General features: G+C 40.0%; 1 protein-coding gene across 5 annotated transcripts in view; it reads right to left on the bottom strand.

Moving 5' to 3' along the window:
• The window catches only part of ubr3 (ubiquitin protein ligase E3 component n-recognin 3), a 412,017-nt gene that overhangs the window by 352,598 nt on the left and 37,999 nt on the right, over window positions 1–21,420 (bottom strand). For 4 of the 5 annotated variants that reach the window (XM_064329864.1, XM_064329859.1, XM_064329862.1 and 1 more), the window contains 2 exons: window positions 7,151–7,191; window positions 6,778–6,844 (listed from right to left, as the gene is read on the bottom strand). The exons of the other annotated variant lie outside the window; for it this stretch is intronic. In XM_064329864.1, the coding sequence (XP_064185934.1) occupies window positions 6,778–6,844; window positions 7,151–7,191 (108 nt within the window). The remainder of the gene's footprint in view (window positions 1–6,777; window positions 6,845–7,150; window positions 7,192–21,420) is intronic. 5 annotated transcript variants of the gene reach the window in all.

Below are 21,420 nucleotides of genomic sequence, written 5' to 3'. Positions count from 1 at the left end.
AGTAACGTGTGAAATCTATTGCACTGCTGTGTTTTTTTCATGTTCAGTACTAGTAGTTATAATTATGAGTGAATCATGTTTTTAAATGTAATGTTTTAATGGGGAGTTGCAAAACGTACATACGTAGTAATTGTTTGTATGTGGCTAGATAGAGAACAGGGCGAGGTAACATGAATGTAGAAACGTGGCGTTTGCTGATGAGAAGGTTTTGTACAGTAGCCAAGTGAAGAAATGTAGTTAGTAGAAATGGCACAGCTGTGAACTGGTGTAACTTTTTAATAAAAGGAATACATTTGCCGTCATGAAATGCAAAAGGGGGGCCATGAGTGAGTTTTGGTAAAGCAAATATAAGCGTAAGAGAACGTTAGTGTAAAAGAGGAAATTATCTGCCGGAGGACGAGGCGGGATTCAATCCTTCAACCGGAGGTTTACCAGTCTGTGACTTTGTTAGTGCAGCACCATGACATAGCTATGCAATGCGTGAAATATCATTACCAAACCTGCCGGTGGTTTTAAAGAAGAACACAGGCCAGTAAGCACAGAAGAGCTCCCGTTGAATCCATATGGCTTAGCAATATTGTAGCCAGTTAATATTAATAACTGAACATACAGACGGTACGTCATAATGCAGTGTATACGTTCGGTGAACGGCGGGTAGATATGGTGCAAAAGCAATAATTGATAAGTAGAAGACAATTATTAGTGAGGGTCGAAGCAGGTTAAAGAAACGTGTTCCTAGCTGGGCTGGAACCTACGATCCCGTGTTCCCAAAACTGTAACCTTGCCCACTAGGCCACAGGGGGACTAGCTGTTTAAACTGGAAATGTTTCAGAGTAAAAAGGTATGGATATTTTGCGTGTGTACGTGCGTTTTTGATTGGGTCGTGTAGGTGAAGATTTGGCTGGTGTCAGTGAAATGTCCAATGGGGAGACATGTTGTTAGTGGGATAGGCAGGAAAAATAAGAATGAGAAGAAGAAGAAGAAAGAGAAGGAGAAAACGCAAAATCCCCTTAGTTTGGGGCTTTATTGTGTGGACATGTGAAGTTGTTTATGAATTCTGTCTGTTGAAATGGGGTCAGAATGTACAGAATTTAATGTTTTTAACCCTCTGGGGTCGAGAGCTCCGCCGGCGGAGCTCGACAAGATTTCGTTGCTATTTGGATGAATAACTTCGCGAGCTTTTATCATACGGACACAACAAAGACATTGACATAAACCTTAGAATCGTGGCATTATAATATGAATTGTTTTAAGCTATTTAAAATGAGATCAAACAGACCATTGCCATGTGCTAAGTCTTTCTCATTAATATGTGATTTTCGCTCGGCAGTAAGTACGCCCAGACCACATTCACAAGATAATGACATGCTAATTGCTATCGATGGCAGGGGAGGGGCGATGCGTTTGATGTGCGAGAGCGCCTACTGTAAACAAGGATAAAATGTCACACAGAAGCATAGCCCACGTCTTCTCGGGCAATCCTTACATTTCATTTCGGAAAATGGCACGAATAACTGGACTGGATGTTCTTCATGCTTTGTGGGAGAGCGACCATGAAGACGCGAACTCATCAGGTCCGGACACTGAAGCTGACACTGATGAAGAACGGTTTCATTTCGAACTGCGAACTGATCCAGCTGAGGATCAACTTCATGAGTAAGTGTATTTCTTACGATAATATTGGTAGTGTGTACTGTATTGCAACTTATCTGTGTGTTTGTAAGAATATCCAGTAATATGCGTGTTTGTAAATTGCCACACTACGAACGATTCAATACTGCATCTCAAAAAATTGCACTGTAAATATTTTACTTGATCACTGTACGTAAATAACCTATGCGTGGCGTGTATTGGCGTGGCTAGGATTCAAAAACCGGGTGTCCTCGCACAATCGATATTAGCATATTGCATGTAAATTCGGGAAATAAACTAACCACTTAGCTAAAAAGACCTACTTCAGATTGAGGCATTATTTATGAGTTGCGTGAGTTTAGCTAATGTTGTTTCGTTGATAGCTTTTATTATTTGTAAATATGTGTACTGTATTGCAATTTATGTGTGTGTTTGTAGGAATATCGAGTAATATGCGCGTTTGTAAATTTCCACACTAACCGTTGCATCTCAAAATTATAGGCTACCTCTCTGCGTCTGGTTGTGTTTGTTCGGTTATTTGTTTGTATAAGATATAACTGCCACATTTTCTAAGTTTTGTTTTCATTAGTTAGTGGTTTGTCCCTTTTGTAAATCACATTGTTGTTGATGGGAATGTGCTAAATAAAGTTTGATTTGATGTCACATTTCCTAACAATTTTGTTTCTATTACATTTACAGAGATGCTGATCAGGTAACACAGCCTAGTTTACCACCTGCTAAGAGGCGACGCAAGAGTGGCAAGAGGACACCAGTCAGCAAGCAGCAAGCAGCTCAGCCAGCTCGGTCATGGAAAACTGAGAAATCTGCTGACGTGGCCCCACCGGTGATGCGTTTCCGTCCTGCGCGGCAACCTGGAGTGCAGCTGAGCTCGACTGAAGCCCACACTCCTCTGGAATTGTTTTTACATTTCTTGGACATTGCTGCCACAAATGCGTATATCCTACTGTGGCAAACACGCCTGCCACAGGCCACCGAAGTGGCTTTCCTTGGGGCCCTCCAGCACAGAGACACAGGGAGATGATGTTAAAACAGTCTACATTTATTCCACGAGGGTTTGGCAAGATGGTATAACCAAATGAGCAGATGTTAACCCTGTCATGACAGAAGCTGCCTGGTGTGGGTGGGGATGGCAGATTTAACCTGTGCGCAGTGATTACCTCACTACGCACAGGTGCAGCCACTCCTGTTCCTGGGTCCAATTAGCCTGGCCAATTATCTAATTCTTCACCAATTATCCAATTGGCCAGGTCTAATTAGCTTGACCCAGGGCAGGTGTGGCTGCTTAAACCAGCCATCCCCACACCACACCTACATAAAGAACTGTCATCACTGGGACAACAGGAAGCAATGCCTCACAAGGCCTTCATGGAGGAGCTCACTGCGCAGCTGTGTGGCGTCTCACAGAAGGCACCTAATGTAACAAGACGGGAAAGTTATGGTCATGTGCCTGTGCCTACAGCCTCGCAGACTCTGGATGCCAGCAAGGTGGCTTCAATTGGTCGCAAGACATGCAAACTCTGCAGGATGGACTTCGGGGAAAAAACAGAACACTCCATGGAAGTGCAAGGAGTGTGATGTCCCCCTGTGTTTACAGCCAGACAGGAACTGTTTTGCAAAATGGCACTTGCAACTTTGAAAGATTATACACAAAATATATAAAATAATGGTGTATATTGTGTAGGTGCTCTTTTTACATTAAGCACTTTTTATATTCATTGGCTTTTGTGTGTTGTTTTGTAAGGCACTTGTGGCAACCATTCTGGAGTCGAATTGTGTGTGTGAAGCAGAAATATTGGGTTTATATTGTGTAAATGCTCTTTTATATTATGCACTTTGCCTAATAAAGTTGATTCTGATTCTGAAATAACCTGGAAATGTGTGTGAATTGCATCTCCCATTCAGATAATTTACTTCAATGAATGTACCAAAATCAAAAGATGTCTGTGTTTCTGTCTTCTAAATGGCTCACTGTGTATTGCTTTGTGAAAAGTCTTTGTCTTAGAGGTGGGGAGGCATGCGGCCAGGTGTGAATAGCCTACTTAGCAGGCAGGTCCTCCTTCTCAATAAATATTAATTACAGAAAGGCCATTAGCCCTCCCATTTTCAAAAATAATAGTCACAACACTTACTTTTAGCAATTTATTTTATATTTCTCATTGGATTTGCAAAAATATTTTGTCATCTTTTGATACCCAAGACCTTGATGAACACATTTCAGTGACCAAAATTCTTATTCACAATTGTTTAGTGTGTTTTATTACAACATTCCTGTGCATGTTCAAAACTACTGTTTACAATTTGTGTGATTTTAGAGCTGTTTACAATCCACACATGATTATGACCTACTTACTACTGCCATATTCTTGTAGCTGAGTTTGTGCTGAAAACAAAGATATGAAAAACTTTGGAATCACTGTATATGAAGTTGATGAAATTTACACAAATGCCAGAGCATCGCAGAATCACCAGTTTGCCTCATTTTACCCTTAGACCCCAGAGTGTTAAGGGCTGAGTGTCTGTGGCTGTTGTGGTTATTTCTGTGGGGAACCCTGAAAAGTGCCAAACTCTCGGTGCTGTATAGGTATGGGGCATGCCCCCGCCAAGGCGTAACTTGGCAGGATGGCATACCTGCCATCCCAATATATATAAAGTGTAGCCTAGACAGCGCATTCCAAAACATTACACCAATATAGCTTGGAAGGTGTATTTGTTTAATGGCTGCTACAAGTCTAGATAGTCTAGTTGTGTCTTACCATACATGTAACAGCAATATGGTGCTGAAAATAACAAGTACTAAAATACTAGATAGATAGAAGACATGTCTCAAATTAACTTTCATTTTAAAATATACAAAAGTTAACCGCAAGAGGGAGCCAAATGCCTACAAATAGGCAGAACATGCACAATGGCCTACACAATGAAATTGCTAAAAATCGTTACATATGCTGATTAAAAACTTTTTTGTCTGATAAATGTCTCAATTGTAACATGTTACATCTAGTGAAGCATTTTTCCAGATAGGGGTGCAGTATTTATTAAGTTTAATATTAACATATTTATGCAGGCTGGATTACAAAGCCAACTGCATCGCTATACTGGTCTCTAAATCCAGTTTTTATGCAACAGCATATGAATTTGCAATTGAGAATTTGCATGATGCCTGTCTGTTGTGATATTGCTACATTGCCACAATTGTAAGTATTTTGTTATGAATAAGCTTGGTGGCTTGCTTCGCAGGCACAAAATGGCATCTTTTCCATTTTCTCTGTCCTATTGGCTGAAAGAGCATCACGTATACTATTTCTATATGTCCTATTGGCTGAAATGGCTCAACATATGCCACTGTTGCAATTTACTTTTCATTCCCCTTTCATTATCTAAGGGATTTTTCCCCAGAAAACTTAAATATTATAATAAATGTTTGTAAAATTTTGAGCAAGCACACTTCTTAAAAGCAGTGTCTAGCTTACAAGCTGTATGAGTAGCATGCAGAGATTTAGGCAGAAAAAAATATAATATGAGAAGAACAAGAATAAGTATGCAATAAAACAGGCAGTGTGTTGCTGAAGTAACCACATTAATAAGAATAATAGGTATGCAAGAGAACAATCTGAAAATAAGAACAGTGAGTCTGATAAGCCAGACCTTGCCTTAGTGTTAACCTCTTCCAGTTAGTGCCACAGGTAAAAGGAAACAAGCTAAAAACACACAACCAATAGTCACCACCAAAATAAAAGAGAGGAAAACTCTTCTTCAAGGCTCAAGGACTGAACAGAACAATAATTTTAAATCCCCATCCTTTCCTACAGGCTATCAATTCCTTATTGTCACTACCTAGTCAAATCCTAGTTAACATTAATGTCAACGTATCCAACTTTAGAATACTGTAAGGTATGCAATCATTTGGCTGGCAGTAACAAAAGTGACATGAGCGCACCCTATATGACTCAAGATGTGCGAGCCGTAAATCTTTACAACCCAGTTTGGTAGCTTTTGATCAAAAAAACACTGAAAAGAGTGGTGGGACTAATGAAGACTTCCATTTGACAGGAATTGATTCTATAATCTTTGATAGCATAAATATTACATATCAAAAGGAATAACTCATTTAAATACAGCATGTTTATTAGGGGTCCAAAAACGATATTTGCTGGAACCCCATTGTTTTTGTTAGGATCCCTTTTGTTCCTCCTCTTTCACCTCACAGAACTGAGCCGTATGGCCAAGGCTTACTTGGATGTATAAACTCTCGGACCCCTTAAATTTTGGCACAGACTGAACACTTGATGATACTGTAGTGCATTTAACAATATTATGACATTTATGAGCACAGTCCCCACCCCCCGTTTGCCCTAGTGTCACAAAATTTGGTCCTTCTCATGAGAAACAAATTTGCACCAGAGTCCACCATATTGAATTTTCTGCCATTTTGATTTTTTTGGAAAACTCTTCCTCCAACAAAAACGTATCAATTTGCACAACATTTGGTATTGTGGCTCCACTCACATACCTTTATATAGTCATTCATTTTCTAACGCTTATGCCAAAATTTGGATTTGGAATCATTAGCATTTTTATGGAAATGTATTGGATAGTTGAATTTCCATAAAAATGCTAATAATTCCAAATCCATTTAGCAATGTTATGAAACATAGGTATGTGCATTGACAGTCAGAGGAACACTCCAGCCCTAAGCCAAACCAAACTACATGTGGCATTACAGAGATCCAGATATGAAAAAATATTCAAATTCACTAAAATTCATTTCCTTTGCCAAATTCGTTTCACACTTGTTACAATAACAAAAAGCCCTCATTAGGAACACAGGGCCAAGTGACTTGAAAAAATTTATGAGACATTGGGTAGCATTGCTATGGAATACAGCTTCTTTAATTTCTGTGAGGCAAGATAGCCTATATTGTTTGTAGTACAGTAACATGGTGTCATTTTGATATCACTACTTTTAATGGCAGGCCTGGATTTAGCCAGTTTGAATGAATGACTTAATGACAGTGCTTTGTAAGTGTGAGTAACTTGGCATTTTTGTATGCAGAAAATGTGTTTTTAACAGGTGGCAAGGATCTCATTAAAATTCACATGTGCAGTACAAGCTTGTTTTGCTACCTTTGGTGTTGCTGCTTAACTTCACCCTTTTTCTCTTTCCAACATTTTGGCCCCCATCCTGTTCTTCCTGCAGATTGGAAAACAAAAGGTATTCAATAGCAGCCACCATGTTACAACCATTACCACAGCATCCACGTCATCAAAATGGTTTGCAAGTAAGATGAGGTTAACCATTTAGGTACTGCAAATTTAGAAAGGAACAGGAATGAATTTTCAAAATCTAAAATCAATGAGTAATTTATTTTTACCTAGGAATCAAACAGACATACTGCAGCATATTGCAAGTGGCTATCAAGTGGCATGTGTCATCGCTCTAAAAAAATATACACAAGCACGATATTTCAATTAACCCAACAAGTGCCTGCAGACCTACCTCTTTAGCGGACTCATCAGGGCTGGCAGCTGCCGCAATTCCTAGAGTGAACCACAAACAATTCAGAACAGGAATGAAAAGCTTTTTGTTTCTTCAGAAAAGAAGCACCATATAGGAATTTAAATTGGTGTGCACAGCATGGAAATTGTAGTGCCAATACCAATTACCAGTGTTTCACTGGCCAAACTGGCTGATGCCAACACCTCAGTTGCAGTATACTGAAACATAATGCTTCCAACAAAGTTTCCATACATGGGGAAGCAGATTAGCACTCATGAAAGGAAAAAGCACAATGTTATTTGTACAACAGTATTTCAAATTGATTACTTTTGGATTTACACTTGTGCAATGTAGCCCCAATAATGTCTTTGTTGTCACAGTCTGATCATTTCAAAAGAAATCAATAATAAGAGCAGAGATTCCATCCTATGGTTAGAGTAGCCTACGTCATTTGACACATTATTGTTCTTACTATCATTATTAGGGGTCCAAGCAGCGAAGCTGGTGGAACCCTATTGTATCTGTTAGGATTATTATTCTTATTTTTTTCCGCTAAAAGTGTCTGAGGCTCAGCAACCATAAGTCCTGGAGCAACCAAATGTGGCAGGTGGGTTCCTATGGCCCCCCACTACTCAGGCACTAAAAACCACGTACGTCGGCCAGATGGTGGCGCTATAACAAAGGGTTTTGCGTAAAAGGCCATAACTCCCACACCATAAGTCAGATCAACACAAAACTTCATCGACCTATGTATCTGAACGTGCTCTACAACTTTGCCTTTGGCCCCACCTATGTCCGCCATATTGTTTGCCCGCCATTTAGACTTTTTAGTTGGGGCGTGGCAGTTTTCTCGGGTAAAATGTCTGAGGCTCAGCAGCCATAAGCTGTAGACCAACCAAATTTGGTAGGTGGGGTCCTATGGCCCCCCACTACTCAGGCACTAAAAATCACCTATGTCGGCCAGATGGTGGCGCTATGACAAAGGATCATAGTTTAAAAGGTCATAACTCCCACACCGTAAGTCAGATCAACACAAAAACTTCATCGACTGATGCATCTGAATGTGCTCTACAACTTTCCTATTGGGAGCACCTATGTCCGCCATATGGTTTGCACACCATTTGGACTTTTTCATTAGGTGGGGTGCGGAAAAGCTGGAGCTCCAAATCCAAACGATTACGACATCGAGTAAACTTCTTTACGGCAAGCGACAACCATGGCGACGCAAGTAATCCGACACAGTATGGTCTAGCTTTTATCAGTGAAAGAACGGTCTGACACTGCCACCTAGCGTGCATGCTAGGATAGGCTACCCAAAGTTTCTTAGTAAAAGCTTTCTGAGAGGATGAATAATTACTTTTATTTGGCATGGATCCATTTGAAGACAGTATCGGGTGAGTTCGTTTAGTCTTTGAGTCTGTCATTATGCTGAGAAACAGCTAAACCATTTTATTTATAGGTTTTGAGTTTCTGTGCAAACGCGCGAAAACACGCTGGTCTAATGAAACAATGACGGTAGCCTAATACATATACTGTCCGCTTCGTTCCGTTGCTACCATAACATAATGACCTACAGCTGCAGTTTCTCGCTGCATTTACGAATATTGAATATAAACAAAAGACGCAATTTATGCTGTAAATCGTACTCTCAATTTAATCTCTAAATCGACTGTAAGCTTAGGGTTGTAACTAGGTAGTTGTTTCGTAGGTGACTTAACTTGTCTTAAATATTGCCGTAGGGTCTAGTTTTTATCAGTGAGGTGACGGTCTGACCGTCGTGAAGCATTGGAAGACAGTGTCGGGTGAGTTCGTTCAATTTTTAAATCTGTCATTATGCTGAGAAATAGCTAAACCATTTTATTGATAGGTTCTGAGTTTCTGTGCAAACGCGCGAAAACACGCTGGTATAATGCAACAATGACGGTAGCCTCATAGTCCGCTTCGTTCCGTTGCTACCATAACATAACGACCTACAGCTGCAGTTTCTCACTGCAATTACTAATATTGAATATAAACAAAAGACGCAATTCATGCTGTAGTCTGCCAATGTCTAAATAAATAATACGGTCCATTTGAAGACAATATCAGGTGAGTTCGTTTAGTCTTTCAATCCGTCATTATGCTGAGAGAAATCGTATTCTCAATTTAATCTCTACATTGACTGTAAGGTTAGGGTTGTAACTAGGTAGTTGTTTCGTAGGTGACTTAACTCGTCTTAACTATTGCTTGCATAGACTGTTGCTGTTCTTGTTTGTGTTAGCGTTAATCAGTTTAACCTACAGGGTCCACGTTGAACTATGCGGTTGTTCCCTGCACTTGGAACGGTAGGCTACTGCCCTCTAGGGTTTTCGACACACTTGTTCCTGATTATGGTTATACATTTTGTTGTAAGTCGCTCTGGATAAGAGCGTCTGCCAAATGCCTGTAATGTAATGTAGTGCAATATTCCGTAGCAACAAGATAAACCCGACATTAGCCCTAAAATATGCCAATACAGCAGTGACAACGCTGCTCACTGAATAACGACATACACGAGACAATTTTTCTTTAATTATACCATGTCATTTTACAGTCAATATCTGGGACTAAACAATAAATATACAATCTTACCATTGGTTTTACGCGTAGAGATGTCCCTTTTGCGACTGAGTGGTCATACATTGTCTTGGACAATCCGTTTGTGATTCCTGTTGCTTACGGCGTTGTCGCCGTTTTTCGTACAATTTGGCTCCATTGACAGTTCATTTATTCAGTAGGTGAGAGTATACGCTTTCTAACGATGTATAACATGTATGATTTTGCATTTGGAATAGCGTTTTATAGTTCAGCGCAACGGAATATTTTCTTATCGCATTCACTTGCACATTCACTGTGGCGTAGCATAAAAGACGATTCACCTAACTACACGTTGTCAACGATTTTCATTACTTCTTGTAGAGTACTATTATTATTGAGGACTTCAGGGCTTAGCTAAGCCATTTTTTTGCTGATAGACCTATCTGAAATCGTTTTCTGACGCAAAACAGAAGCGGATAGGACTTTGTCATTGATTTTCTGTCTCTATACTAGGCTACTAAACACAGATAAAATGTCATGTTGCTATGTAAGTATTACTGCTCAAAATATTTCTGTTATATACGTTCTTTTCGTTATATACGTTCTTTTTGAAATTGGGTGTCTTTAAATAGGTTAGTGGTATTATATAATGTGGATTTTTCACACTGCAATGTAAGCGTTAGTGTAATAGTTTTTGTGACCCATGGAACAGTGATGCCGAGAGTGTTGGAACGTTGCTAAAATGTGGTGGACGGTTGAAAATTATTTTCGTCCCATCTCCATCCGTCATTAGGCTATCCTGAGAAATAGCTAAACCATTTTTATTGATAGTAATTGAGTTTCTCTGCAAACGCGCGAAAACACGCTGGTATAATAAAACAATGACGGTAAATATAGCCTATATATGTAGTCCGCCTCATTCCGTTGTTACCATAATATAACAAACTTTCTTGTGTCTATAGCTGCAGTTTCTCGCTGCAATTACTATTGAATATAAACAAAAGATGCAAATGCTGTAGTCTGTCAATGTCTAAATAAATAATAAGGGATTCTTCGCGCAGCACGCATGCTAGCAGGAATGTCCAGTTGATTTTTCGTTTCGTTTTTTTTTATGTCGTATTTATTAGACTATATGAAATATGTATTATTATCCTATCTGTCTCTGAGGCGCTCTGAAATGTGCATTCTCTGCTAAGCTGAGCAATGGATTGATATATGTGTCTGACGTAGTGTTGCACAGTACACCGACACTTCAGCACTTTTTCGGTACTTAAAAAAAAAAAAAAAAAAAGAAACGGTTCGGTATTAGAATTTTCCGACGTTCGGTTTGCGTCAAATGTAAAAGCCAGGGACATGTGTCTCCCGCATTACCGATTGAGAGGATGACAAGTTATGATTTGTCAGAATCTTCGCTAGATGGCAGTAGCAACTAAGGTTGGCAAGTGAGGTGACCTGCGCTTGTGCATTTTTTCGTGGTTGATACAGCGCAAGCTTAGACTCAGTTCACTTCAGTAGCAATAGCTGTTCTAATTTGTAAATATTGTATTATAGGAAGATGCTGTATTGTTATTGAAATGTGCTGTTTTTAGATATATTTTAAAGTGAAAGACCTGTTTACAGATAATTTACTTTACAATTGTTTAATTTTTGAAATATATTTTATATAGTTTTCTATGGTTTAGTGCTGTAACACTATAGTCCTATGCTTATTGATATGTTGAACAGGCTTCAACTTAAAGGTTGTTAATAAACCGGGTTTTTAATAAACCGTGAATTCGAAAATGAGGTCATCCCTTGTGGACATTATGTTTCTGATCTATTAAGGTAATTTCAGTATCGTTAGGTACGGAGTATTGAATCAGTATCATTTCAGTATCAATTATCGTGATACTACAAATGGCATCGGTATCAAAGTCAAAATTTTGGTATCGTGACAACACTAGTGTGATGCCTTTTTTAGTTGCGGCGCAGAAACACTGCAGCTGTGCATACACGCCGGACCATCTAAGTGTTACGACATGCCATCTAAGTGTTACGACATAGTAAAAGCCGTTACGGGAAGCGGCCAGGACACATCCATGGCGACGTAACTAAGTCATCCGAGAGTGTCTCTTAGCACAAAATTGGCCATAAGTCATCAATATTTCATACGATCATCATGATATTCAGTAGATATGTTGGGTGAAGGCATATGATCGTGAGGACAAAGCCATTTTAAAATCGCTCCATAGGGGGCGCGATGCTGCCAATGCTTGGACCCCTTCCAACGCCGCTTGCGGCTTTAATTATCATTATTATTATTATTATTATTATTATTATTATTAATAATAATAATAATAATAATAATAATAATATTATTATGTAGGACTTACACCCCACAAGGACTACACATGTAAAACAAGGACACTACAGTTAAGAGTAGCAGAAATCCCTCTTCTCATGGGATTTCCCCAAAATATTGTTTTATTGCTTCATATAGCCAAGTTTCAGACTAGAGGCTTTTGCCCAAATAGTTTTTAAATCATAGGGAAAGTTTAACATTTAAAAAATGTATGGGAGTCAGTGACAGATTGTGGATTTTAAAAGGAGGCATGGAGAACAAATTATGAGAAAATTGTATGACAGTCAATTGAAGATTTAGCTGATTTTTTTATTTTTATTTTATTTTTTCATTCAAGCATATGGCAACATTTCACACAGCTAGCAGAGCTGCTCATAGCTAGTTGATTTATTCACTTGTTTGTTTGGACCAAAATTATCTGAAGTGGGAGTTGGCCCACCCAAATATGGTATTTACTTGCTTTTTTCTATGAGCAACACACTATACTTTTGCATTTGCTATTTTTTCTTTCAAATGTCAAAGTGACAGACAGCTCTTGTTTCGCTGCGAGCTGCCTCTCCCCTCCCTCTTGTTGCCGGCATGTATGTAGAGCAGAGCAGGGAGGACCGTGCCTGGATCTGAACATAATTAAAAGACAGTCGGGTGGTCATATCAGCGCCAGGTAACAAAATATTTACATTTTTTCAAAATCAGTAAAACTTAGCTGTTGTTATGCATCGTTTCTTCAAAAGAAATTTCCGTCTGCCCCAACCAAGACTGCAAAGTTACCAATGACTTTAAAGCCCTTAACTTATGTTTAGAATTTGTAGGTGATTTTATTACCCTCCAAATCATTCTGATAGCATAAAAGTTAGTATTAGTTAGCATTCCTTTTGCATGATGTTCATTCTCTCTGTCGCCGGTACAACTTTACGTACAGATTTAATTTTCATCTAAGGACACAGCCAAAGTAAAAATACTTAAATAAATAAATAAAACTGCCCAAACACAAAATGTGAACTCTATCACAAAAAACATGGCCAATACATTTTTTACTGAGAAAATTGTTCACTTCGATGGGGACTATTTTCAGTATTTCCGTACCATGCCGAACTACTGTCCATATATCGAAAAAGCAATCATTGTCACTTTATAAAGTGGTTTCAATAAAGTACAAAGACCAGGTTCATCATAATGATGAATTATGCAGAGCAAAGCAACAGGACGTCTTTTTGACTTGTTTTAATCATTTATTGGACAACAATGGAGTTCTGACACTTCCGGTATATCGGCATTGGCAAGATGGACAATAATTGTTAGTCAGACTTAAATTCATTGAAAGTTGGAAAGAAACATTATTGGCTTTGCCATTTTCATAGGATAAGTGGACGATACTGAAGGGAAAAAAATTACCGGTGTTAGTCCCATACAAGTAATATTTTAATATTGTACATGACATTTGAAATAGTGACAGATAGATATAACGTTCAAAGAGTGTGTTAATTGTGGTTAGAGTGATAGAGCTTTTGTTTACATCATGCATTGCAATGCTCCAATTTGGTTGTTCACTAGTGGTCCGCAGTCTGTGGTCATAGCAGCTGTCACATCGCAAGATTCTGGCCGAATATTTCTGACACTGAGTCTTCTGTTGGAAGCCAAGATTCACTAAATCAGCCATCTGAGATGGCCGAGTTTGGCTCACGATTAAATAGTTCTTATACAATTTGCTAATTTTGTCTGTGACTGCAAAATCGTGGTAAATAATGCATAGTGTATACCCGCCTTATGCAGAGCATGATTAGACAATGGCTGTGTCCCAATATGAAGTTAGCTGCCTTAAAAGGCAGCATTTGAAGGCAACATTTTCACTATTTTTCACACTTGTCCTTCGTAGGCATGTCCCAAACCAAAGTCATCAAAAATGCCTCCTTCTAAGGTGCCTTATTTTGATTAAATTTGAAGGCAGCGTTTGATGCATCCTTCAGCTGGAAGGCTATCCCATAGGTCTTTACGATTTCCTCAGATTTCTCACTTCCATTAAATTAATGGCGGCTCAAACAGCGAAGCAATGAAATTGTGAATAGTCAGTGAACACGATCATTTGTTATAGTCACATCTAAAAGTAAATTTTAATTATTTAATACACTGGAACAATGTATTTAATATTTTTAAACCTTGGTCAGTGAAACGGAACTAGCCAGCTAACTTGCTTGTAATCACATTACTTCCCAATAGAACAATGTAGCTAGCGTTAACTTGGCTTAGAACATACAGTATAGTGAACAACTGAAAACATGATAATCTGGTTAAAACCAAAAAAAGTAGCCAAACTAGAAACTGCATCAACCTTGTCAATGTTCTTCACATCCTTACTTCTTGTGTACTTTCCTGAATCACAATAAATATCCCATACAGAACCACCTCCCATCTATTCTGACCCTCCCAGGAGTGTCATAGTAAATGACAATTTGGTGCCCAGGGTAGAATAGCTTACTGTTCAAAATAGAAATCTCTCCACTAATACAGCTGGTTCAGCAGCTGGCCTACAAGCAGGGGACAGAACACCAGGCTCTCCACAACCAGCAATAAACACCAACATCAGAATGCATCACAGGCTTCAAGCCCTCCTCATGGAGCTGTTGGGAGCCTAGCTCCAAACTCCCTTCAGTCCCATATCAAACTAAAAAAGATGGCATGGACCGCCACACTGTGTGCACCTGGCCAGCAGCTGGGTGGGTGCTGTGTCCCTTATCACTCCTCTCCAGAGAGGCACAGCTAGCTGCACCAGGAGACCATCCTGGGAGTGATCAGAACTGAAGCTAGAGCAGGGGTGGGTAATGAGGGCCGTATCTGTTTCTGGTTTCCATGCCAACTTATGGCCTTAATTACTTAATTACCCCTAACTTTTATGCCATCTGGCATTTTAGCCACATTTCTTGATAAGCGCATGAATGACAGCTGAAGAATGTTTTTGTGTCCGTATATGAGAAGTTTTACCGTGATCTAATCTACCAATAAACCAGTGTTGGTGCATACATCCAATTAGCTCATTTTGGCAGAGTAATTGGTGGAAACAAAAACCTGCAGACACACCAGCCCTCCATGACTGGAATTGCCCACCCCTGAGCTAGAGGTTCACTGAACAAGGCTGTGATGGCACTGACCTTTTGCTTAATTCAGTGCCCTGTATAATGTTTGGACTTTAACCACAATTCACATGTGGTTAAAGTGCAAATTCTAAGCTTTTATTTAAGGGGATTTCTATATTCATAATGTATACATTTCATACATTTTAGTTTCACTACCCTGCGGATGGCCACCTCCAAAGCCATCACCCGGGAACTGGTGCATCTGGTAAGTCGGATGGGGTTACCGAAGGAAATTCTTGACCAAGTTACCCAATTTGTCTCCAAGATCATGACCGACGTGAGTCATCTGCAGCAGATTTATAACCTACTCACGTCAGCATACCACCCCCAAATGGATGGACTGGTGGAACACTTTAACTAGACCCTGATGCACATGCTCTGCCAGGTAGTAGCCATGGACAGTCACGACAAGGACCAACCCATGCCCTACGTGCTCTTCTCAATCCATGTGGTTCCCCAGGCTTCGACTGGCTTCCCCCCGTTCAAGCTACTGTATGGACACCGACCCAGGGGCCTTCTCAACCTCACCTGGGAAGCCTGAGAAGAATACCCTGCAGCACGACCAGTCCCACATCTAACACATCCAGGAAATGCGGACCTAGATTGAAGCGGTGATGCTATATAGGGGCGACATAGCTCAGAAGTTAAGAGCGGTAGTCTGGAAAGATACCTAACCCCTAATTGCTCCCAATGAGCTGATTGGTACCTTGCATGGCAGCCTTTCACCGTTGATGTGTGAGTGTGTTTGAGTGAATGAGAGGCTTCAATTGTAAAGCGCTTTGCATAAAAGTGCTATATAAATGCAGTCCATTTACCATTTACCATGGTGAGGGAGCACATGGAGGAGGCACAACAAGAACAGCAGTGCATCTACAATCAGCCAGCCCAAATCAGGAATCCAGGTGAGCGAGTACAGCTGTTGGTTCCCAAACCGGAAAATAAATTTCTTGCTTCCTGGCAGGACCCTTACACCATCCGAGAACAAGTCGGACTAGTCAACTACCTGGTGGAGCAGCCTGGATGTCGCTGCACACAGCAGGTGTACCACGTAAATCTGGACCTTGTCAGGTCCAGCAAGCCAAGGAGCACATCGGTCAGTTCAAGAACATTTTCTCCCCTCTCCTAGGAAGCACCAAACTAGCGGTGCACCGGATCAAAACTCAAGGCGAGGTGGCGGTCAACGTGCGAACTTACCGGGTCCCAGCCCAGAGGCGCAGAGTCAGGCAATCGTAGAGGAGGTAGAAAAGATAGGGTCATCAAGGAGGCCTGCAGTCCCTGGTCCAGCTGCATCGTCATGAATCCCAAACCTAATGGCTTCCTCTGGTACCGAAATGACTTCAGGTGGCTGAATGTGGTGTTGGACTTCAACGTCTACCCCATGCCCCGAGCGGATGAATTAATCAAGTGCCTGGATGAGTCACAATTCATTACCACTCTCGACTTAACTAAAGTATATTGGCAGGTACCGCTCCCCAGGCCGACCGGGAAAAGACATTTTCCACTCCAATAAGCCAGTTATGCGCTCTCATGTTCAGGTTGCAAGGGGCCCCCGCCATGTTCCTAGGCCTGATGGACATCGTACCATGGCTACTGCAATGCTTTGCCGTGGCATAACTGGACAACATGCTAATGCACTCCGCCAACTGGATGGAACACCTCGGCCACGTTTGATAGGTACTAAAAGCTCTTTGTCGTGATAATCTCACTGCTAACCCGGCAAAGCGTTGCATCGTCCAGAACAAAGCTTCTCGACCTTGACCTGTGGACCTCGACAGCCCACCCAGACATGGTAAAGCTAAGGCAGTGGGATAGGGGAATGTGGTGCGGGGCCCAGGAGCCCACCATTTAAATTACAAAATGTATTTGAAAATACATTTAAGGAGAGGACTTCCGGTATGGCGCCGAGACGAACAGCAGCATGAAGTAAATGCTCCCAGATGGTCTAGTTAAATCCCCTAATATTTAATTGATATTCGTTTAATAAAGTAAACAAAATAACATGGAAGGGGATAAAACAAAAAAGTCTAGGGCTAAATCACATTTGAGACCTGAAAAGAGCGAGAAAACAACAGAAACAGCAATCGACAACAACACGGATAAAGGTGAAGAGTCCGCAATGTTCCACACCACAGATACTCTACTAGCTATCATGTTAGCCATCCACACTGACATTAAAGCTATTCGTGCCGATGTTAAAACCGAACTAAACAACTTTCGAGACACATTAACGGACGAAGTGAAAAAAGAATTGGTAAACTTTAGAAATGAAGTCAACCAAAATTTGAGCGGAATTGTTACAGATCTGAAGGCCACGGCAGATCGGGTCGAGGAAGCAGAGCAAAGGGTAGCCGAACTCAAAGAAAGCAACTCCAAACTTAAAGAGGCACTCTGTCAGACTTTACAGATTCAAGAAAATTTACAAGACAAGCTTACAGACCTCGAGGCACGTTCTCGAAGAAATAACATTCGGATATATGCGATTCCTGAGGGAACCGAGGGAAGCAATGCCCAAGAATTCATCGAAGGAGTCATTAAATCAGAATTGTCTGTTACGGAAACAGAGCTTGGAATTCAGTGCTGCCACAGGTCACTCGGGCCCAAACTACCTCCAGATGCACAACCCCGATCAATGGTGGTATATTTCCTTGAATTTAAAACAAAAGAACTGGTACTTCACTCGGCATGGAAAAAGAAGAAAGTTTACTGCAATGGGAAAAGAATCTTCTTTGACCAAGACTACCGAGCGGAAATCCAAAACAAGAGAAGGCCATTCGCCCCCATCAGAAAAATACTGAAGGAAAAGGGAATTAGATTCCAAACACCTCCACCAGCGAAACTTCGGATTTTCTTGGAGGGTGGCCCGGTTACCTACAGCAGGGTAGCAGAAGCAATGGATGATCTGGAGAAAAGGGGACTGATTCCTGGTGACAAAGAAGCCAGCGGTTCTGCTCCAATCGTGAAATTAAGGAAAACACCCTAGGAAACAGTTCAAGCGACATCATGTAGACGCAGGGATGCACATCGGGAGAGGATTCAGGACAAATTACGAAGATTCCAAAGAGACACTGTCCAACCACCTGATTCATTATAAACTTTAAATGCCAGAAAGAGTGAAAGACTCTTTATTAACGGACATTATAATTTTTCAATTAAAGAATTGTTTATGATAAAGGGTCGGTAAGCTACGAATGATGCCGTTATCTCGCAAATCTATTTAAATTCCCCGTATTGAAGAATGTTTAAAAATGTTAATGATATGGCATATTTGGTTTTCGATTATTCTTTAATCCAACAGAGTACAAATACCTCTATTGAATGATAGGAGGGGCAGGTACTAGGCCAGGCCGTAGCCTACACCAAGGGAAATAATTGACCGGTAAATCTGGGAGTAGACAGTTACTTTCTGTGCATCAAATCAGGTACTGGGAACGTATCTACTTTGCACACTAGAGGGGGCCCTACGTAAAACGGAGGCTTTCCCCCTCAACTAGGAGTTGCAGCTCAAACTTAAAAAATGGAAGTCCATTTATTTTGTACTTTTATACCGTTACATCTGTGTTTATGTTCTGTTCAGAAGTGTATATTTTTTGGTCATCTTGGGTATATATTTCCATACCAATACTCATATAGGGTCCATGCATTACCAGGAATATAGAATAGTTACGTTAAATGTTAATGGGTTACTATCTCCAATCAAAAGAAGCAAGCTCGTAGCAAAGATGAAAAGAGAAAAACAACAAATAATTTTTTGGCAGGAGACTCACCTCTCATGCTCAGAGCATGAAAAACTGGTAAAAATGGGATTTAAAATCTATTACTCTTCTTATAAAGGGGGCCATAAAAGAGGGGTCGCAACATTAATATCAAATAAAGTAAATTTCCAGTTGTCCTCAGAAATTACTGATAAAGAGGGGCGATATGTCCTGGTAAAAGGGCTTACCGACCAAAAGGAAGTTACTTAAGTCAATATATAGACCACCTGGACAGGAAAAATCATTTATTAAGAAAATATTTAATATGATTGCTACGGAAACCTGAGGTGTCCTGATTTGCGGGGGAGACTGGAACATTTAGATGCAACCAAGGCTTGACTCCACTACAAAAGTTCTACAAAATGAACTAGTCAAGAAGCTATACTAATGAGAAAGATGATGAAAGAAATGGGTTTAATAGACATATGGAGGGATCTCCAGAAAAACAATTTACATTCTTCTCCTCAGCACAGAGTCCACTCAAGAATCGACTGCTTCTTTATGTTTGATTCGGAACGGCATAGAATTAGAGACTGTGAGATAGGAGTTAGAGATATGTCTGACCACTCAGGAGTATATCTAACTTTACATTTGGATAATAAACCCAAACAAACAATCTGGAGACTTAACACTAATTTTCTAAACGACCCACAATTTAAAGAATATACTCGGTAGAACTTAATGAATATTTGGAACATAGCAATAATGGAGAAGGGTCTCCTAGTACTCTGTGGGATGCCGCGAAAGCGGTAACCAGGGGTAAACTCATAAGCTGGTCCTCAGGGGGGAAAAAAAGGAAAAACAAGAGCAACTGAAAGCTCTAATTGATGAACTTAAAGATTTAGAGACTAAACATAATGAACACAATGAACCAAATAAAAGAAACTAAATTGAAAATAAAAAAAATATATGATCATCAATTGGAGACAAAACTGAAATTTATCAAAAAAGGGTTCTATGAAAATGGACCAAAAGCAAAGAAACTTCTGGCATGGAGGATAAGGAAGCATCAATCAGAAAGGAATCTTTATAAAATCAGAGAACCCAGAACTAATAAGATATGTAACAAACTAGAAGAGATACAACAGTCTTTTGAAAAATACTAAAAAGAACTATACTCTCAACCAAAAAGTGCTGGCCACCCAACTATACTCAGGTTTTTAAACGCATTGGACTTACCATCTCTGGGCAATGAACAAAACAAAACAATAACTCAGGAAATAACCATAGAGGAACTGGACAAAGCCATATCAAGACTAAAGACAAATAAAATACCAGGAACAGATGGTTTCCCAGCAGAATGGTACAAAACATTCAGGGAACAATTTACACTATAAGATGGGAGTTCTTTTACCTGGTATTACAGCGTTTTGGTTTTAATGAGAAGGCAATTAATTGTTTTAAATCTTTATACTCATTCCCTACCGCAAGAATTAAAATAAATGGTAATATTTCCAACTCTATTGCTTTGGAAAGAGGCTGCGGACAAGGATGCCCTCTAAGCCCTACTCTCTTTGCTCTATTCATTGAACCACTAGCACAGCGAGCATAAAATATGCAGATGATGTCCTGCTGTCCCTCACCAACCCTGAATCTAGCCTAACTAAAATTATATCCCTCTTTAAACAATTCAGTTCGTATTCAGGATATAAGTTAAATCTACACAAAACCCAAACCCTTATATTTAATCACATGCCAGATTATGATATATACACAAGAAATATGGTTCGAAATTGAACATGCTTTCTGTTAAATATCTTGGGATCCAAATTTGAAGAGACTTACTAGATATTTATAAAAAATAACTATATCCCCATTACTAAAGCTATAAAAGTAGACTTCAATTGATGGTCCCTACTACCACTGGATCTATATAATCAAATAGAGATAATAAAAATGAATGTTTTACCAAGACTGCCCTACCTTTTCCAAGCGTTACCAGTAGAGATACCAACAAAACAGTTTAATGAATGGAGGAGAATGATTTTGGGGTTCGTGTGGAAGGGCAAACGACCCAGGGTACCACTAAGCACACTACAGCTACCCAAGAATCAAGGTGGTAGAGGTCTCCCATCATTAGAATATTACTACAAGGCAGCACAGCTAAGGCACTTGGTCTGTTGGTGTAATAAAGAATATGATGCTAAATGGAAAGACCTGGAACAAAGTCAACTTGAGATACCCCTTCAATCTATACTGGGAGATAGAATCCTTAAACAGACACACAAGTAATTTAAACTATTGGACAACAGTCCCCCTGGAAATTTGGTTTAAGGAACGCAGAAACCCGGAGTTAGAAAGAAAGGGGAAAATATAGAGATGGACTGCCTACGACAGAAAATTTAGACCTGCACAGTTTGATGGGAGATCTACAAAGTGGAATCTGAAGGGTATAACACCGTACTGCCTCATTTCCACAAGTAGAGGGTTGGACAGTTTCCAGAATCTCACAGATACATATAATTTGGAAAAACAAGATTTTTTTTTAGATAT

The sequence above is a fragment of the Anguilla rostrata genome, chromosome 3, assembly GCF_018555375.3.
Source record: "Anguilla rostrata isolate EN2019 chromosome 3, ASM1855537v3, whole genome shotgun sequence".
NCBI lineage: Eukaryota > Metazoa > Chordata > Actinopteri > Anguilliformes > Anguillidae > Anguilla > Anguilla rostrata.
The sequence above is the reverse complement of the archived record's forward strand: the minus strand, read 5'-3'. Positions and strand labels throughout refer to the sequence as shown.